Source organism: Harpia harpyja, chromosome 3 (genome assembly GCF_026419915.1).
Source record: "Harpia harpyja isolate bHarHar1 chromosome 3, bHarHar1 primary haplotype, whole genome shotgun sequence".
Lineage (NCBI taxonomy): Eukaryota > Metazoa > Chordata > Aves > Accipitriformes > Accipitridae > Harpia > Harpia harpyja.
Window position 1 is genome coordinate 14,332,270 of NC_068942.1, and position 18,803 is coordinate 14,351,072.

An 18,803-nucleotide genomic window follows, 5' to 3' on the forward strand; every position below is an offset into this window, starting at 1 on the left:
AAAAGAAATACAAAAAGCTAAATAGACAAGTAATCCTTAAACAATTAATGAAGACAGAAGGGACATACACTATACTTTTATTATGTTGCAGTTCTCTTACTTTTTGAAGAAAATTTTAAAAAAATTTGCCAGTATGGTTTTTTTAAGTTAGAGAAAATTGGTATGTTGCTAACTGTGACATGTATCTGAGAATATTTCTACTCAGATGAAAGCTAATAATTGTAGGAGTCGTAGTGTTACTAAATTGATGATGGAAAGATGTATCAAATAAGCTAAAACAGGTAAGGAGTAATTGCTCCCAGTAATCAAATAGTTATGTACACATTGTTTCTCTTTTTATATCTTCTCTGTATAGTCACCTGAATTAATTTGCTTGTTTTTATTATAAATTTATAATTTATATAAATTCACAACTATTATGTCTACTTTTATATAAAATTATGTGTACATTATACATTTACAATTAAATTACGAATTCCCGAATTAAGAACAGAGGCAATAACTTGTTTAACTATACCCTAAATACCACTACTTTCTTAACAGTGTTTCATTTAGAGTAATTCAATTATACACTGCAAGTTGATACAAGCATGATAGTGCCAAAAGGCCAAAACTAAATCAGCAGTTCTCTGGAATTTGAAATACCAATCTTAAAATTCAGTTGAAACTACCTTAAAACAGACCTGTAACTCCATGGTTATATTTTTAATTAAAATTAGATGGACTTGCAAAACAGCGTTTGTCATTTACTCAAGAGCCAAGCACTCAAACTTTTCCATATGTGAATTTTAAAAACACAGAAATTCTCATCCTTGATCAAACTAAAGAGTTGTCTGACCAAGTATGTGGGGTCAATTTAAGCAGACCCTGGGCAATAAAAAGTACTTAGGGGGACAATATAGAGTGTTCTCCATAGCGTAGCTTTCCCAACAGTATGTGGTTAACAGATATTCAGAACTGTTACTACATTGGAATTAAGTGGTATTTAATCACTTTCCCTTTCTATACCAATCGAGGGGGTTTACTGTCATGATTCATCTTAAATGTGCCTTGCAGTGAATCTTAATATCAGTTTAAATGGTCCATATACATATCTAAAGGAGTAAGTATTAACATCTTATTGCTGTCTCTTGGTTCAGATACCATATGTGATGGTAATAAGCAAGTGACAGTGGAGTTGGTTGGATGATAACCAACTGTATTTGCAAACCCTACTGCAGACATGGTGACAAATAATTTTTGATTACCATTCAACTTTTAGTTGATATTTTCAGGGAAATGTCCACAGTGTTTCTAAGGTATCTTACTGAGTGATAGTATGTGGTTTAAAACTCATAATCATATCTCTTAGTTTAAAATTTGTATCCCCATATGTGTTTTGCATTTGTTGGTGCTTAATTTCATTCTTCACTTTGATTGTCCAGTGGTTTGGGACTGCAATATCCTCCTGAGGTTCTTTATAGTCAGTTTTTGTTTCAGCTGTCTCATGTAGTCAAGTCATACCATCAGGAAACGTATCATCTCTCTATTTGCTTTTCAGATCATTTAGGATGTGTCAAATAACACAACTCTTCACATCAATGGTAATCTCCCTACTTTATGAAAATGAACTCTTTATTGCCAACAATTGTTCCCTATCTTTTAAAGACTAAAGAATTAAAAAAGAGAACCTTCTGAAAAGCTGTTTGAAAATATTAAATACAACATAGGCAGGATCACCCTTTAATTTCCCTAAAGCAACATTAGTTTTCATCAATATATCATGTATTAACTATTTTTTTTATTGTTCCTATAGGGAATATTTTGTAACTAAAGTTTTTTCATTATTTGATTAAGACTTTCTCATCAGTGCTGTTTCTTTCTGTCTTAAGGTAATGGTGTTTGTTCATGCTAGAAATGCCACAGTACGAACGGCTATGGGTCTTCGAGAAAAAGCAAAAAACAATGGTCATATTTGTCACTTTTTGTCACCCCAAGGATCAGATTATGGACAAGCTGAAAAACAGGTAAGTGAATCATTTACGTTGGTAGTCTTCACAATCCTAGAACTGATATTTTTACAAGACAGTCCAGGATGGGAATAGATGAAGCATTTTTGATCTTCTGGGAAAATACATTTTGCTCTGAAGGGACATGTGGAATTGCTGAATTGAATAGAGGAAGGGAAAGAGTAATGGTGAAGAAAAAGTGCTGTTACTTTTAGTTTTTTAAAAAAAGTTGATAATAGGTTGTGTTTTATGCAACTTGTACTGCTTGACAGTAGTCTTCATGTATTCTGCAGCTCAGGAGGTCCCTAAACCACGAGTTGCCACAATTCGGGAGAGTATGTATCTCCTGCTTTTTGCACTTTCCCTAAGCATCTGCTACTGTCCACTCTTTGAGACAGAAAACTTCCTTAAAGTATTGATTTGACCTAGCCTGTAAATTTACCACCTTGCCTCATGAATCAACTAATGGTGGGCAATCAAAAAGTAATCTATTTGAGAGTCAAAAGTGGGAAAGCCATTTGAATCTCACAAAGGTTTAGCCTGCTTAATCTGATCTTGTTTAAAAATATGTATATGGATTGTAAATTACTAGTATTTTGAGCAGTGGCCAAGTACTTGCCAGCTGAAACTGCGTACATTTTTATGCATTCTAACAGTTCTGTCTTTGTATGAATTGTGTTAGTTGACCTTCCAAATTTTTTTCTAATATATAACATACAGAAGTAACTTGGTTGCAACAACTTCTTTTCATCTATTCAAGCAATATGCCAGTATTTCTGCTGAGAGAGTATTTCCAAAACAATTCTTAATTCAGTGTTATATATGACATTTACATTTGGTGATATTAATTGAGGTCTAAAGATTAGAGTTAACAGTGCCTTGTTAATGTTCATTGAAAAATAACGTTCTTTCTCTCTCCCCAACTAAATAGCAGAACATAGAGGAGATACTTATTCATTGTAGCAAGTATAATGTATGTATAAGATACCTTCTCTCACTGGCAAACGTATTGATAAACTCTTAAACATTTTGTGCCCCTGTGAATTAGGAATTTTGTGAGGGCTTTAGATTCTGTGTCTGTCCTTAGATGTAATAAATGTGTTACCTTATTTTATACCTCTGAAGAGAATGGGAAAGGATTCATTCAGACTTACTAATTATGAATGGAGCATAAATGTTACAGCTGGTAAATTCAAATTTCTGAAATGTAGAGAAAATTCTGTTTTAGAGAAGATTATTTAAAATCAGGATCAAATATGTTCTTTCTGTCGAGATGCTTCTGAGAGCTATAGTAAATATTTTGAAAACTATGCTAATTTATAAATTGATGTCCTTATATTTCATAAAGTAGCATATTAAAAAGCCCCTCTTTTTCTAGTGGATGTTAGTATCTGCTGCATTATAAAAATAACATGAAACCTGAACCTAGAGATCCCATGTTTCTACTGTAACAGTGGTAATTAACACTGAACTTTTTCTCATTAGAATTCTTAGAACCAAATGTGAAACTCTTAGTTTATTAAAAATAATATTAGTTTTTTTAATGCTAATACAGAAAAAAAATATTTGAAGCTATTGAAAGTACCACTGCTTCTTTAGACACTCAAAATTATTGCTAAAGAAGTTAGGAAAAATTATATGCTTATTTCAGCAGTGCATATTATGTGAGGTATCCGTCAAAGTATTTGTCCAACTCACTCTGTATTTCAGTGAAAACTACTGCTGTATGTTGAGTTCTTCTCTTCATTCTGGGATTAATGAATTAGAAAGCATATTCTTATGTTGATGGGAACCACAGGAATGTCACAGAGAAAAGAAAAGTTCTAAACCTATTTGGAATACACATTATTGCCACCTGTGCTTGGACAGTGATTCAGGGTAGCATTTATAGTACAAATTAAGAGAGTGGTAGATAACATGGCCTATAGGTTGGTTGTCTGCGTATCTGAAATAACTTCTTTTTCGAAGGGTATTTATGCATCACACTGAAATCTAGGAGATACTGAGTAAAATAGCAAATTTCCCTGCTCTTTCTTTTGTCCCCTGCATCCCCACCCCAGCACACATACATTTGTTATGAATCCCAGCATCTGTTCTAAATCAAATTTTGAATTGTTTGAGGATTGTAGTTCCAAATGTTGATCTGTACAAAAGATTGTAGAGAAGCTGACTTTGCTTTAGAAGATACTTACAGAAGTCTTCTAACTTTTGTAATAAAGCAAACTGGCCTTCATTGTAACTAAAAGCATATGAATTCTTCTCTCATATTTCATGGGAATCTTTGATCCTTTTGACTACTTTCCACATTATTACAATAGCAAAAAATGCTTCTTTTGCCCAGAAGGTTTAGGGACTTGTATGTTACAAAATGTAATTGGAAGAAGCATGAGTGGTATTGTGAAGAACCATTTCACATACTATAATACAGCCAGAGACTATATTCTGTCAGACTTATGAGTACACCAAAGATTTCAGTGATTAGAGCATGTGGAGGTTTGTTATTAAAACTATTACTGTTCAGTCTAAATTTTCTTTTTCTTTCTTAGCAGTAAATATTTCTGACAGAAGTGACTATAGTAACAGCAGTAATGTACGTGCATCTTACCAAAGGGTTTTATAATCACATGTTTTGTCTTAGGAACTTTCTGCACTAAAATTTCTAAAGATTTCGAAGTGTAACAGATAAAGACACAAGGCACAGTGACATCAAGCTGGATATAAAGAGATTGTTTTTCCCTTAACTTTCCCCTCCCCCTCCAATAAATCCATCCTGTAATTAAACACCTAAGGCTGGAATTACACTATCTGAAGCATGTGCAATACACATCTATGTTCAGGTAACCTGGAAGTGTAGAAATTTTCTCCTCCACTGGTAATTCCAATATTGGAGAGATTTACTGGCAACTTCAGTAGGACATAGGTGTACAGACAGAGCCTACATGTATAGGCATAAGTGACTGTAACCAGGAATTATAACTGTTCAGTTTTCTACCATTAAAACTGTCAAAAAACCCACATTGTTATTGCAGCCAGGTGTGGTTCTGAACAGAATAAGTCAGAGTTGTAGAAACACTGCTGAGACACACTAATGGTTTCATAGTTTTTGTGGACAAGAAGGACCAGCTGTTGTGAAATGTTTGTAATGGGATGTAGAGAACTGAGCAAGGCCCGAATTTCTGTTTGAGCTCCAGCAACAATTTCCAGCATGTATCTAGCCTTTATGTGTGTCATTCTTCATGTCTGAATTGGCCTGTCTACTACTCTAGACCTAGGATCTCATGCTGGTTCTCTTCACTAATTTAATTTTTTCACTGTGAAAGTTCTTATTCATTTAAATAATGCAAACTGTTCTTAGGGGTAGATCAAGCTACTCAGTAAGTCTCTTAATGGCAAATTTCTGGTGGCCAGGAGAATATACTGGGAAGAGCATTGATACATACTCTTCCCTAGGCAGTTGCTGTTCAGAGAGACTACTGCTCTAGCCAGACTTTCAGTCTGACCTGGCACAGCAGTTCTTATGCCTTAGACTATAAATCAGATACATCTTATGCAATAAATTGAGTATTAACATGAGAAAACACATGACTTGTAAGAGCTTTTCAGGGTTTTTAAAATCCATTCTCAAAACATGACCTAAGTTCTTTGCTCCCAAATATCTCAAAGCTCATCCTGTAGGTGAGCCAAACGGCACTGTGGAACCGATCTGTTCTTGCAAGCATTTACCATTCCTTCAGAGTGCTTCTGATTTCCAAACTATACCTTTAATCCACAAGATCACATTTTAAATTTTTGATCACCACTACAAATATGAAATATCCATGAGCCAAATTGGATCTCTGAAGAACCTCATTAGACATTCTGTCAGTCAAGTTTCTATATACAATTAATTTCTTTGATCATCATTGCCTAATTTTAATCTCCTTAATAAGTGAAATTCATTTTATATAGTACTAAATTCCCAGTGCCATACCATATAAATGAAAATTCTGACAGGAGTCTAACTGTATTATAGCAATGCTATGTGGTGCATAGTGATTAATTTAATCTTCATATGATAATATCATGTTTGTCTGACAAGAGCCATCTTGTATAAAAGGGTGTTTATTGGCACAGTTCCCAAAATTACCAGACTGCAGGCCATTCAGTCTTGCCATTTCATTTGACATGAAATTTAGCAATACCTGCCAGAGAATACTCTTGATAATGTAACGCAATCCTTATTTTGTATTCTGTATACAGTGTTCACTGTAACGGATGAAGATGTTTAGAAACATCTGAAATCCTGTGTATGACTTACAAGAATAAGTAATGCCCAAATCATGCATGTCCTAGTCTAGGCACAGCAAGTGTGAGTGAAAGCTACTTGAACACACAAGAGGAACTGAAAAATAGAATAGTTAAAAGCATTGTATTCTTTGCTGGCCTTAAAAATTTGAAAGCAATTTTACTAATCCTCTTAATTATCTGTCAAATGTTTTTAAATTATTAGAAATTAATTTTTAGAGAACATTCATCAAATATTTGATGTGTAATCATTTGTTTGACATTTAATTATTTCAGAACAAATCCTCATTTTATTTTTGTTTTACTAACAACATACCTAATATTTGATATGCCATTAAAAAAACTATAAAAATAAAATGAGGATATGTATTCAAATACATTAGGCTATATTAAATGTCAAACATATATTGAAGGTCCCTATTTGTTTTATAATTACTATTACTATATTTTTTTACTTTTGAAAAATATTTGCTAATTATCTCTCAGAGAATGGAATGAAGCTCTTTATATTTCTCTCATGGGATATTTTATTCAGTAGTCCTGCTTAATGGTCAGAGACAAAATTCGTAAGATGATGTGGTCCTAACAATTGATGGGTTAAAGAAAAATGTGTTCTATATAGAGTGATTCTACTGTTTTAATGAATCCTGAGCTGTGGAATTTAGTATTAAGAGTTACTTAGATGGACATTAAGGTTTTGGAGAGGTCTGTTTACAGAGAAATATATTGTGAACAATAGAAAAACGTTGCCTTCAGGTTTTTTAGCAGTATTCCTATATGTTAGAGTTAACTTAAGCACTAACTATTGTAAACTGAAATAAAAAGTTGACAGAAACAGTAAACAATTTCTTTTTGCTTTTGCTTTTCCTGACCTTTAAAAGGAAAAACATTTGAAGTTTGATGTATATTTCTGTTACTGTGATATTTACTTTTTTAAGTGTCACTCTAGAAATTGTATTTGCACAGCTTTAGATTGGTAGCTCTATTTTCTATTTGTAGTTCTATATACTCCTGTACATTGTATACAGTCTACTGAAATTTTTCTAGTGGTTTTATTATGAATCACAAAGTATAAAATATATGGTATAGATTGAATTCTGTTATCAACTGTCTTTCTGAAAATCAGTCTCTGATCCAAGGATTTCAGATTTGTTGGCTTGTCTCTCGAGCTCTGATAGTTACAGCACTGAGGTAACAAGTAACAGTCTTCTGCTATCCTGTGAAAAATAAAATGGACTTTTTTTTCCCCTGATCTATGGGCTTGATCATATATTCTGTTTTATCTATCATGAGCATCAACTTGATATGCAACAATGCTTAGTTTTACCCTGTTTATCACTGGAAAGCTGCCTCATGAATATTTGTTCTACTTCCAGAAGCTGTGCTGTGTTAGTAATGGGACTCCTAGAAGCAAAATGGGTTAGCAAACCTTTTTCTAGAATGATCTCTGAGGTTGCAAATACAGCTGAGAGCGGTGCTGGTTTTTTTGTTCAAGGAACTACAAAAAGGTGTTTTATGCTTTTGTATACAACTTTTCAGCAATTTCAGAGTTATTCAGGTTAAAATCAGTAATGGATTTCATCACTGTAAATGTAAGATTTAATGCCTTTTCTTACTAATCCTCCGTGGAAATGCTCTGATTAACTGTAGGATAATGTGTTACCTATAGTATCCCCTTTCATTGTTGACAAAATTTCCTATTAAATACTAAATGTGCTTAGTAAGATCATTTGAAACTGTTGTCATATTTATAATATGATTAAGCTTCTTTCCTTAAATGAAGTCTATTGCAGCCTCCTGCAAGATAGTGCAGTATTTGCATTCAGTCAATTCAGATCTTAAGGTGAATACATTTTTTAAAATGTCTTTTTTATTTGTGCTTGTAAATATAGAAACTGAAATTCAAATTTGTATTGTTTAAAAGAATGTTTTTATTTCTTAATTTGATTTAAATCTAATTTTTTTTTACGTCGTTGATTAAAATACACTGAAACTTCTTTCTCTCTGGGATATGGGAGTAATATTAGGCTAACAGAGGTTCCTTGATGTCAGGCTATGACATTGCTTACTGTAATGAGTAGCTCTAACAAGTTATTTGGTTGATTCTGCAGTCACAGAAGTTTGCACAGTCAGCATATGTGTATTTTTTTTTCCTTTAAAATTGGCATAAATGTTGATAGTACTGTAGAACTAACTTATTTCAATATACATAAGTGAATGTATACTAAAAATATAATATATTTAACCATTTTCCTATGCATTCTTAGCTATTTCTTACATGAAAATTTGTGATCTCCTTGTCTTTCCTGAAGTTTTAACCTCATTCTGGGGCACCGACAGGGAGAAAAGCCACGCAACGTTCTTTTTTCTCTGACTGTGAAAATCTCCTTCAGTTAGCTGCTAGAACGTTTTAACATGTAATCCAGGTCAAAAAGAAAAAGTTTGCTGTGTCTTTTCACAGTAGTTATTAATTGATAGCTTCCCTGGGTAAGATGATTTCAACTTGAAATCTCATTGTTACATAAAGTATATATGGATATCAAATAACTATGCTAGTAGTAAAGAAACACTTTTCCAAAGAAAACTTCAAAGCTATTTGGGAGGGAAAACCAAAACCAAAAAAACCCAGTATGATTGCTTTCATATTCACCAGTTTGGGAAACAGGGCTACACCCTTTCCTCTTCAGCAACACAGCCTACTACCCACTTTTGATTTTTGCCAGTGCTTGCTTTCACCATGTGTAATGAAGTTCAGGTATATATTAAAAATACATAAGATTTCTTGAGAGGATAAAGCTCCCTTTTCTTCATGTTTTCTTCTGTCATTTAACAGATTCAAAGGCTGGCAGTATCTGGCCACTTGTGAACACTCCAGCAAGAAGAAATTATAAGATAATATTAAAGTCAGCACAGGTGCTCTCTGCCCTAGCCCCTCTTCAGCCCTCCTTCAAAGAGCTTGGTTGGATCAGCTGTTTTCAGCTGCTTTCAATCCCTAGGGATTGCTCCAGGCAAGAAATTAAAAGAGATGCTTAATTTACTAATGACCCCTAGGTCTTGCATTGCTTTTCCAAGATGTGCCTGTTAGTTCTTGGCTGCACTGTGTAATCTTGTACAATATGTTCACAGTGAAACTGTAGACAATAATCATATTTTTCAGGCACCTTTTCTTTATAGGATGCACCAGACCATACTGGCAAATGGTTCTGGTCACATGCAATTTAAGTAGCTTAGTATGGAAACCATATGCTGAGTAGAAAATAGTATTTAAAGAGATCCTGTCTACTTAGGAGTTCATTTGTCATGAAATAGTGTAGCTACAGTAGTTATTAGTAATGAAGAGTAATGATTGAAAAGTTGATGAGAATTTGTGGGGTTTCTGCATTGCACACTGACAGTGAATGCTGCTTGTTGTTCAGTTGTACTTTGTATTTCATGGTAATTACATTATTCTCAAACAGACTTGATACTGTTCAGTGATTGACATTCTGTTAGAAACTATATTTGATTCCTTTTACAGGAACTAAACAGAGTAAATTTTCTGAGGTGCAGTGAATCGTATTCAATTATAGTTTTTTCTCTAGCATCACAGTTGACTTACAAAGGATCACTGCAAAAGTCTCAAAGTACTGTTCTTTGGGGTTGTAAATGAAGGAGATAACGTTGGGGCTTTTTTAAGTGGTTGGTCATTGCTTTAAAGATGCAGGCCATCACAGAACACCCTTTGTAGTTGCCTTTGCTGAAACAAAATTCAGAACAAAATCCGTAGTTCACAGTTATCCTGTAGAATAAATCTATGTGCTTTCTTCTAAGGTTGCTTGATGTTTTTCCTTCAGAATATCATTATGTTTCTTTTGCTTCCTGAGGATTCATGTGAATTTATGTATTTATATTGTAAAACAATAAATATATAGGATATCCTTAGACTATGAATTTTTTAAAATTGAAGGTTTTGCCTGTCATAGTTGAAAAATACATGTTCATAAATACCTAAATTGATAGAAAAAATCACTGCAGTATGGGAAACTATCTCACACTGTCTCTTTAAAAACATTATTCGAGTAAGTGCAATTAAATAAATTCACCTGTTGCATGAAATATTCTGTTCATTTACCTACTGATAGTTTTCCTCCTGTTGAACCCAGGCTGTGGCAAACATTCGAATTTTTTTTTTTTTCCAAGGTACATTTAGATGCTTGATTCAGTTTTACATTTAAAAAACATGATTTTCTTAACAGATGGAGAAAAATATTAAATTTCAATTCAGTTCATATTCTTAATTTCATTTATCATCAAAGTAAGAAAGCTTTCCAAATGCAGTTTAGTTTAATTATGATTTATGGAATGGTTTAGCTATGTATGCTCACTGTTTCAGTTGTCATCCACTTTCTACTTCCAACTCCCCCAAATACCATAATTTAGGCAAATTTGGTTGGACTTTTTAACTATTCCTTTAGTTTATTTGCACAATACATAGAGTAGATCAGAACTGGACAGAAGCATTTTTGTGCTGAAGCTTGCAATGACATCTAGTTAAAATGAATCGTGAAATAAGGAGTAAAATGAGTGCACACTTTCAAAAATTTTTAATAAAAGTGCAATTAGAAGCAACCATTAAGAGTGAACTGAATTTGATCCACAGCTGTTAATACCACATACTGAGAGTGGGAGGTGCTTGGGAGAAAACAAAATAGGTTAAAAAGTAGTTAAGCATACTTTTGGAAAGTTGTGCAGATTTTTCCCCAGAGAACTGCCAAATATTTATTGCCATGTATTTACTGTTTTAGGTGGTATTACATGTATAGTTAGTCTCTGGTTTTTAGCATATCCTCTCTATGTTTTATATTATCCACATTTCTCCATAGTAGGAGGCCAGAATATGTGGAAGCTTTGATACCTCCAACATTTAGTTTTATCTTCAGGTTGTTTTGAATTCATCTTAAGCTCCTTTGAACAGGAATTTCAAAAGTCAACCAAGATTCAGAAGAAGCCCTGCTTATTGGAAATCATTGTCCTGGAGAAAAACATTGTATTGTATAAAACCACAAACAGCTATGCTTTAGGATGTACAGATACCATTGCATATCACCTTTATCAAAGTAAAATTATAATTTTGCCTACATTTGCCAAATCTCTTTTAAACAACCTAATTATTTCAGAAACCTCTTTGTTACTAGCAGATTGTTACATCAAAAACACCAGAGACTGATTACAGAAGATTTCCAAAAAACATAAAAAGCTAAAAACCAGTATTCTTTTCATCCCACTACTGAGATTTTGAATGAGCATCATATAAATAAGTATTTGGATACATCTTTGTACATGTACTATGTTAGTAATTTTTGGCTCGTTTGACCAAAAGACAGAACTAGAACTAAAAGTTATGTATTATGTTAGTGGGAACTAGACTAACAGCATCATGTTTTTGACAAGGCTAGAGTATACACAAACTGTGCATGAACTATAATGAAAACTGGTACGTAACAAAAATGGACCTTACTCTGTATTATGGAATGAAAATAAAATTGCTAAAAAAAAAAGGGAGTCAGATTTGGAAGTATATGGCTTGTGAGACATTGCTGGAAGAGTGCAGATAGGAAAACAGCAATATTAGGAGACTTGTGAATTTCAATGCTTAAGTATGAATTCTTAGAAAAATTAAATATTCACCATCCCCATCCCACCAAACAGACCTTCATCTTTGGACAATATCAGTACAAGTAGATAAAGAATTAATTTTAGTCAACAAAGCTAAAAGATGCAAAATGTGTAAACTTATAGAACTTAAAATTTTATTTACATGAAATTTCAAGAAAATTGTTAGGCTTTTGGTAGAACAAGGTCTTAAACTAATTCATTTTTAGTACTCAGATAAGACATACTGAAAAACACTGACACTGAAGTAAGTTTTTTCCTGGGATATTTCCTTCCTATCAGATACTAACTTTACTTATTAGATCAACCAACTTGACTAAGCAGCAAGATTTGGTTTATGATCTCCTGTATGGCTATTATGTTGCCAGCTGCTGTGAAAAACTAGCAGTATCTGTTTCTTCTCCAAGCAACAGTGATATGTAGTATATGCACTAAATATTTTAAGAAATTCTAAAAACCCAGAAGTGCCATGTCCTCGTATTTACCATATTCCAAATGGAAAAGCCATTTGAGATAAGTACTGTCAACACTTCTAATACATTCTCTAGAATGGGATATTAGGAAATATTAAGAACTAGGGTGATATTTCTAGAACATTTGGGCACCAAATGTGTGGGATGAATTGGAATGATTTCAGGTAGTGGTTTTATTCAGCTTCAGAGTTTTGTTGGGTAAAATCATTCCTAACCTGTAAGGAAAATTAGAAAAGCAACAATAGACAAGCAGGACGGATCCTGTTTTGACATATTTGCAGATGATGTGCATATGGCCTGAAAACTTTTCCAAAAAATTTACACAAGACTTTCAGATTTGCAAGTTTTTTGGCTTAGAATTTGTATTTCTTGATATAGTTCACATTTAAAACAGTTCTAATTAGACAAGTAAAACTTTTCAGCATCATCCTGTCTTTGTGAAAGAATATTTTGTTCTTTTGATAATCAATAATAGTTAGGGGATCTTAGCAAAGATTTTGACCATTTAATTTTCTTAAGTCAAAAGTAATGGAACTTAAACTGTGATTACTTTTATAGATTATAGATCTATTACATATTTAAACTAGTATGTTGTCCTGGTTTCAGCTGGGATAGAGTTAACTGTCTTCCTAGTAGCTGGTACAGTGCTATGTTTTGAGTTCAGTATGCGAAGAATGTTGATAACACTGATGTTTTCAGTTGTTGCTCAGTAGTGTTTAGACTAAAGTCAAGGATTTTTCAGCTTCTCATGCCTAGCCAGTGAGAAAGCTGGAGGGGCACAAGAAGTTGGCACAGGACACAGCCAGGGCACCTGACCCAAACTGGCCAACGGGGTATTCCATACCATGTGACGTCCCATCTAGTATAGGAACGGGGAAGTGGGGGCGGGGAATCGCCGCTCAGGGACTGGCTGGGTGTTGGTCGGCGGGTGGTGAGCAATTGTACTGCGCATCATTTGTACATTTCAATCCTTTCTTTATTACTGTTGTCATTTTATTAGTGTTATCATTATCATTATTAGTTTCTTCTTTTCTGTTCTATTAAACCGTTCTTATCTCAACCCACGGGTTTTGCTTCTTTTCCTGATTTTCTCCCCCATCCCACTGGGTGGGGGGGAGTGAGTGAGCGGCTGCGTGGTGTTTAGTTGCTGGCTGGGGTTAAACCACGACATATGTGATTATAAGCATTATGGTATCTTGCTTTATCTATATTGATATCAACAATTAGTTAATCAGCCATTGGTCCATTTTAATTCTAATAAAATATATAGTTCTTTGTTACCTCTTTAATAAAGAATGGTGTCAGCATATAGTAGACTTGTCATGTTTCTGACAGGGCTTGTGCAGCCAGAGTACCCCATAACTCTGTCCTGCCCAGTACCTCATGAGTAAGTTTCTCACATTTATGTTTTATGCCCCTTGCAATAGAAATCAAAATGCTAATATATCTTTTGTGTATCCCACCTTGACATATCTGAGCTGCCCAGCCATTTAAAAATGTCTAATGAAATGTATTTGAAACTTTACTGAAAATATTTATCTGTACATAAGTTTTGCTATATTGCGATGGTTTATTACCTCTGTAAGAAAACTACATATGTGATTTCAAAAGTTTATGCACAACTTCTCTGGTGAATCTTTTCAGTGACAGAAGGCAGAAATGGCGAAAATGTGAGTTGCTGAGACAGACGTGAACACAGGCCAGCAGCTTTCCTAAATACTGCAAGATTTTGATGAAGCTTAGCAAAGGTTCAAAAAACATTAACCAATTGTCCATGTTTCCCAATAGATACAAGAGGACTTAGACCAAAATGAAGTTTGTGTAGGTAAAGATAAGTAAAAACATTTATATTAAGTTACTTTTTCCTAACAATCGAAAAATATCTTCAGGTAAGAATAATCAATAGGGTGTTATATAACTGTATAACATAGTAGTTGTTACCTGGGGAAGAATGTTATGTGTACAGCTGCTGATTGCCTGAACTCAGCAAGACATGAGATGGTCTACCCTGCACACCAACAAAGTACCTGTGACCAAAAGAGTTTGCAGCATCTTGGTTCTTTGAGAGGCCATATTTACTGGCTGCCACTCAGTTTTCACTGGCAAATTCAACTTCCGCTTTGAAAATCTTTTGCATCAACCTTGAAAGCATCAAGGTTTCTGATATGTTTTTCTTTTGAATTAAAGATTTTTTTCCGAATAAGGACTTGTAGAAACTTCTGTAAAAATATGTTACCTATTTGAATAATGACCTTGAGCAGCATTTTTGAAGAAGCCATGTTGATTTCTGCTAGCTACTATCAGGATCTGTCATTTTCTAAAAGTGACGCTGTATGATTCATTTTGATTATGAGTATTAACACTATGAGATGAAATTTGAATTTGCCATGTGCAAAACTGTCATTATTTCTGTGTTTAAGGTTATGACCTCTAGTTTAGTAATTGGCATGCTAGGGATTCTTCTCTATCTTCTTTATTTTTTTAAGATAGACAAAAACTGTAGGAAGTTAGTTCAACATTGGCTTATAAATTTGGAAGCTCTAAAATATTGAGAACTGTTGACAGAATGCTAAAAACCTAGTAGTGGATAGCAAACCCTTAGGTTCTAGAATTTAGAGTATCAAAAGCTTTGCAAAAGCCTTTCTAGACTCTTTGTAATAATAATAAAAGCAGTTAGCTCAGGAATCGAAGGCCATTGCATCAAGAATGAAAAACACTGCACATTTTCTGTCTATGAGGGTACTTCTGTCTTTGATATACATGAATTTTGTAATCAAATGTAGAATTCCAGGCAAAGTCTTTGATTCTAGAGATCACTTTTTCCAAGTATTGTGCTATGTATGTTTATCTAGGACAACAATCAGAAATCTGAAGAGAGTTTGAAACCTTCAGCATCGTATTGCCATGTTTTTATTTAAAGTGTAGTATTGCTGAATAATTGAGCAAAGTCCTAGCTGGTTTGCAGTTGAAGGATCTCATTGAAAAACATACTGAAGCTAATGGGAAAAAGACTGTTGGCTTTGGAGTAAACGCTAAGGACACAACTTAATACAGCACAAAATAGTGTTTCGTAGAGAAAACACAGCACAGTGTTTAACTTTTTGCAGATATGGATTTTCTGCAAGCTTCTGGAACTGAAAGTAATAAGAAAATGTTAATTTGTCCCAGTGATTCATGGGTTAAAAACACTCATATAGGTTAACTATATTACTTAAAATTCTTTTAATGATCCCTTACACTCAAATTATTTTCTGGGATCTTGATTCAATAGTTAAATAGGAAAAATAGTAAAAAAGTGTTTGTACTGCAGCGTAGCATTGAAAACATATCTTGTTTCTTGCTCCATGGGCCTGTAATTTCAAAATAGCTATAATAGTTATTTTCAGGTATTCTTTAAGATTTTGTTCCTGTGAGAGAGCATATTCCTGGAAGTAACCACCAAGATCTCTTGTCTAAGGAATGTATCCAAGATGATTGTTCTAAGAGACTTTTATCCTTTCAGATTATTGTACAGGTTTGCGATCCATTGGTTCATCATCAAGTAATAATTCATTACTGGTTTGACAGTCATAGCCCTATTTATTATTTTTTCCTACATCGTCCAGTTTCTTTAAATTTCAGATTTCCACACTTGTGGGAAAAATAAACATTAAATGAAAACAGGGATATTTTTGAAACTGACTACAGAAATGGGTGGAAGGTTGCCAACAAAACCCACAATTATTAATAAATCTGTAAAAGCAAAAATAAAACAGTAACTAAGAACATAAAGAATATAGCTAGAGCATATTGGAAGAAAACAAGATGTATAAGATGCTATCTGCATGCAAATTCATGTTCTATGCAGAAGTTTCATGCAGTTTTCATCATGAAACAGAACTAGTACTGGTAAATAGTTGAAAACTAAATCAAAAACCAGTAAATAAATTATTTCAGTTATGTATATATGAATTCCAACTATCAAAAGGACTCAGATTTTTGGAGAAATACGTGGCTACAGGAAAATGATGCTGTTACAGATTGAGTCTGGAAATCTTGCATTGGAATTCTTTATATAAGGGTTCATGATATTGAGGAACAAAGTAAATTTAAAATATCTTCTCAAAGTATTTGTCTAGTGTGGAAATAAATGTTTCAAAGAATAAGTGAGGTGAAACATATCACTTAAAATTTTAAGAAAACAAAGCTAATCGAGATTCTTTTTTATTTCAGTTTCAGATTTATAGTTTTCAATGCTGAGTATTGAGAGCCACCTTGTGGCCATACTTTTTAGTGCACATGTATGATGGTGATTTTATGGTAGGTGAAAGGGCCTTGTTCATTGTTTCACTTCAGAGCATTTTGAAGATTGAGAATTAAAAATAAATACATAAATATGTTCTACTTCCAGACATCTGGCCTGAAGTGCAGCTGTCTTCTTGACCCGAAAGATGGGTTCTTTACATTCATACGAAATTTCTGAGATAATTTTTTCTTATTCCCTCGTTTCTTTCTTCCCTTTTCTTGCGTACATTAATGGATGATAGTATAAAATGCAAGATAAATAAGGTACATGTGTAATAAGTATAATGTGTAATACACTTGTATATATATGTACAAAGTACATGTATAGTAATATAATACCAACTATGTTCACTGTTGCTAAAAAAATAAAAATTCTTGAAGAGTGCATGTTTTAGGAAGCTAATAAAATTTGACAGTTTTAAGCATTTATTTTTCTATGTCTGTTAGTAATTGTTTTGATTATTGGAATAACAATAGTAAATAGAAAAATTCAATATTTATATCTTTCAAGTTTGTATTTACTCTTATGAAATATATGTATGAAATTAGTTTCAGGCATCAGAACTGGGATTAGTTGGAGAATTTGCATGATTATGAATTGGTTACTCTTGACTCTTTCACAAAATAGCTTTATGAATTTCTGTCTTTCTGGAGGAGACACATCAAAATTTATTGTGACTATAAAGGGGCTGATGTAAATACAGGAAGTCATCAGTGAAAGTAGCAATCTAGATTTTCATGAATTCAGTTTTCTGTTCTGTAATATAAAGTATATGCTGTGTGTAAAGGTGGAAGTTGAAGCAGTACGAGTACTCTACTGAGCATTTTCTTCTGGGATTTTGAGGGGCTAGCAGTAGGATTCCCCACAGAGTTTATACTTACTTCTGATATTAGTGGAAACCTTTTTTCATCTATGGCTGAATTTGTACTGAGGACTCTCAGACAACTTCGGAGTTTCACAGGTAACTCATTCCATCAAACACAAAACTCTTGAATTTTACTCTCTAACTAAAAATTAAATCAATACCTGTAGAAATTTGCACAGATAAGGAAAAAAATCGCTTCAAATCTGCTATCCTTTTGCTTGTTAGGGGAAAATGGAGATTAACTAGGCATTTAATCCCATTCTTTGTCTGACAACAGTTTGGGAACATTTCAGTTACAGTATATTCTCATCAACTTTGTCACATTGGAGAAAACTGTTTCCTGTCATACTTTTAAGTAGCACTATGACCTGTACTGAGTGTGGTGATGACAGATTCTGTGAATATTTTGCATAATTTTGTCCATGGCAAAGAAAGGGCTATGGGAATGTAATATTTTATGGGAAGGTGCATAATTATATTTGGGGTTTCTAACAGGTACAAAATGAATTTATGATAAATAATGCCCCCTGATTAAGTTGCCATTGCCGCCAATAGAAAGGATGTAAAGTCTCCATTCCTATTTTTACTATGATGTTCTATGATGTTAGCTCTGTTATGTTCAGGCATTTAAAACCATAGGATGATCTGATCAATTTTCATGTATAGGGCCGTTAACTTTTCAATTGCTTCTTCAGTTTCTCCGCGATAGGAGGTATTCAGTACCAGAATAAGCAGGGATTAGTGTGAAGACAGATAATGCAAATTCCAATTTACTTGGAATTGTGAGTGATAGTTAAGAGCTATTATTGATATGTGCTGTCTGGGAATGTTGAGACAATGCTACCTGAGTCGGTTACAATAGAAATCTGTTGCAACAGAAAGTTATTTGAGGGTCTGTTTTGTCTTTAACTCTTTCCAGGATAATTCTTGTTCATGAGTCTGAATCTGAAACATGCCAGTGGAGTGCTTTTCAGGCTAAGACTACAGCACACAGATTTTAGGAGACTGCACATGGTAACTAGAAATGCATGATGTGTCTGAGCTCCTGTTGTAGTTGGTGGAGTTCAGTGCATTTCAGGCAGTGGAGCCAAGAGGATGCCTGAGCTCAACCATGACCAGACATGGGGCGGTCAGGGAGCAGAAATGCTGTACAAGCCCTGCTGCCTGATGCCCATTGGCTGTGAAGGGTGCTCAGACTCCTATTGCAGCTGTACAGATCTGCATGCAGACATCTACAGTGTTTTAGTCTCAAACTG

At 33.8% G+C, this 18,803-nt stretch overlaps 1 protein-coding gene across 3 annotated transcripts in view; it reads left to right on the plus strand.

Moving 5' to 3' along the window:
* Positions 1 to 18,803, plus strand: part of ASCC3 (activating signal cointegrator 1 complex subunit 3) — a 287,526-nt gene that overhangs the window by 150,588 nt on the left and 118,135 nt on the right. For all 3 annotated transcript variants that reach the window (XR_008234298.1, XM_052781435.1, XM_052781436.1), the window contains exon 14: positions 1,872 to 2,006. Coding sequence is in view for 2 of the 3 variants with exons in the window: in XM_052781435.1 (XP_052637395.1) it covers positions 1,872 to 2,006 (135 nt within the window). In the remaining variant the exon portion in view is untranslated. The remainder of the gene's footprint in view (positions 1 to 1,871; positions 2,007 to 18,803) is intronic.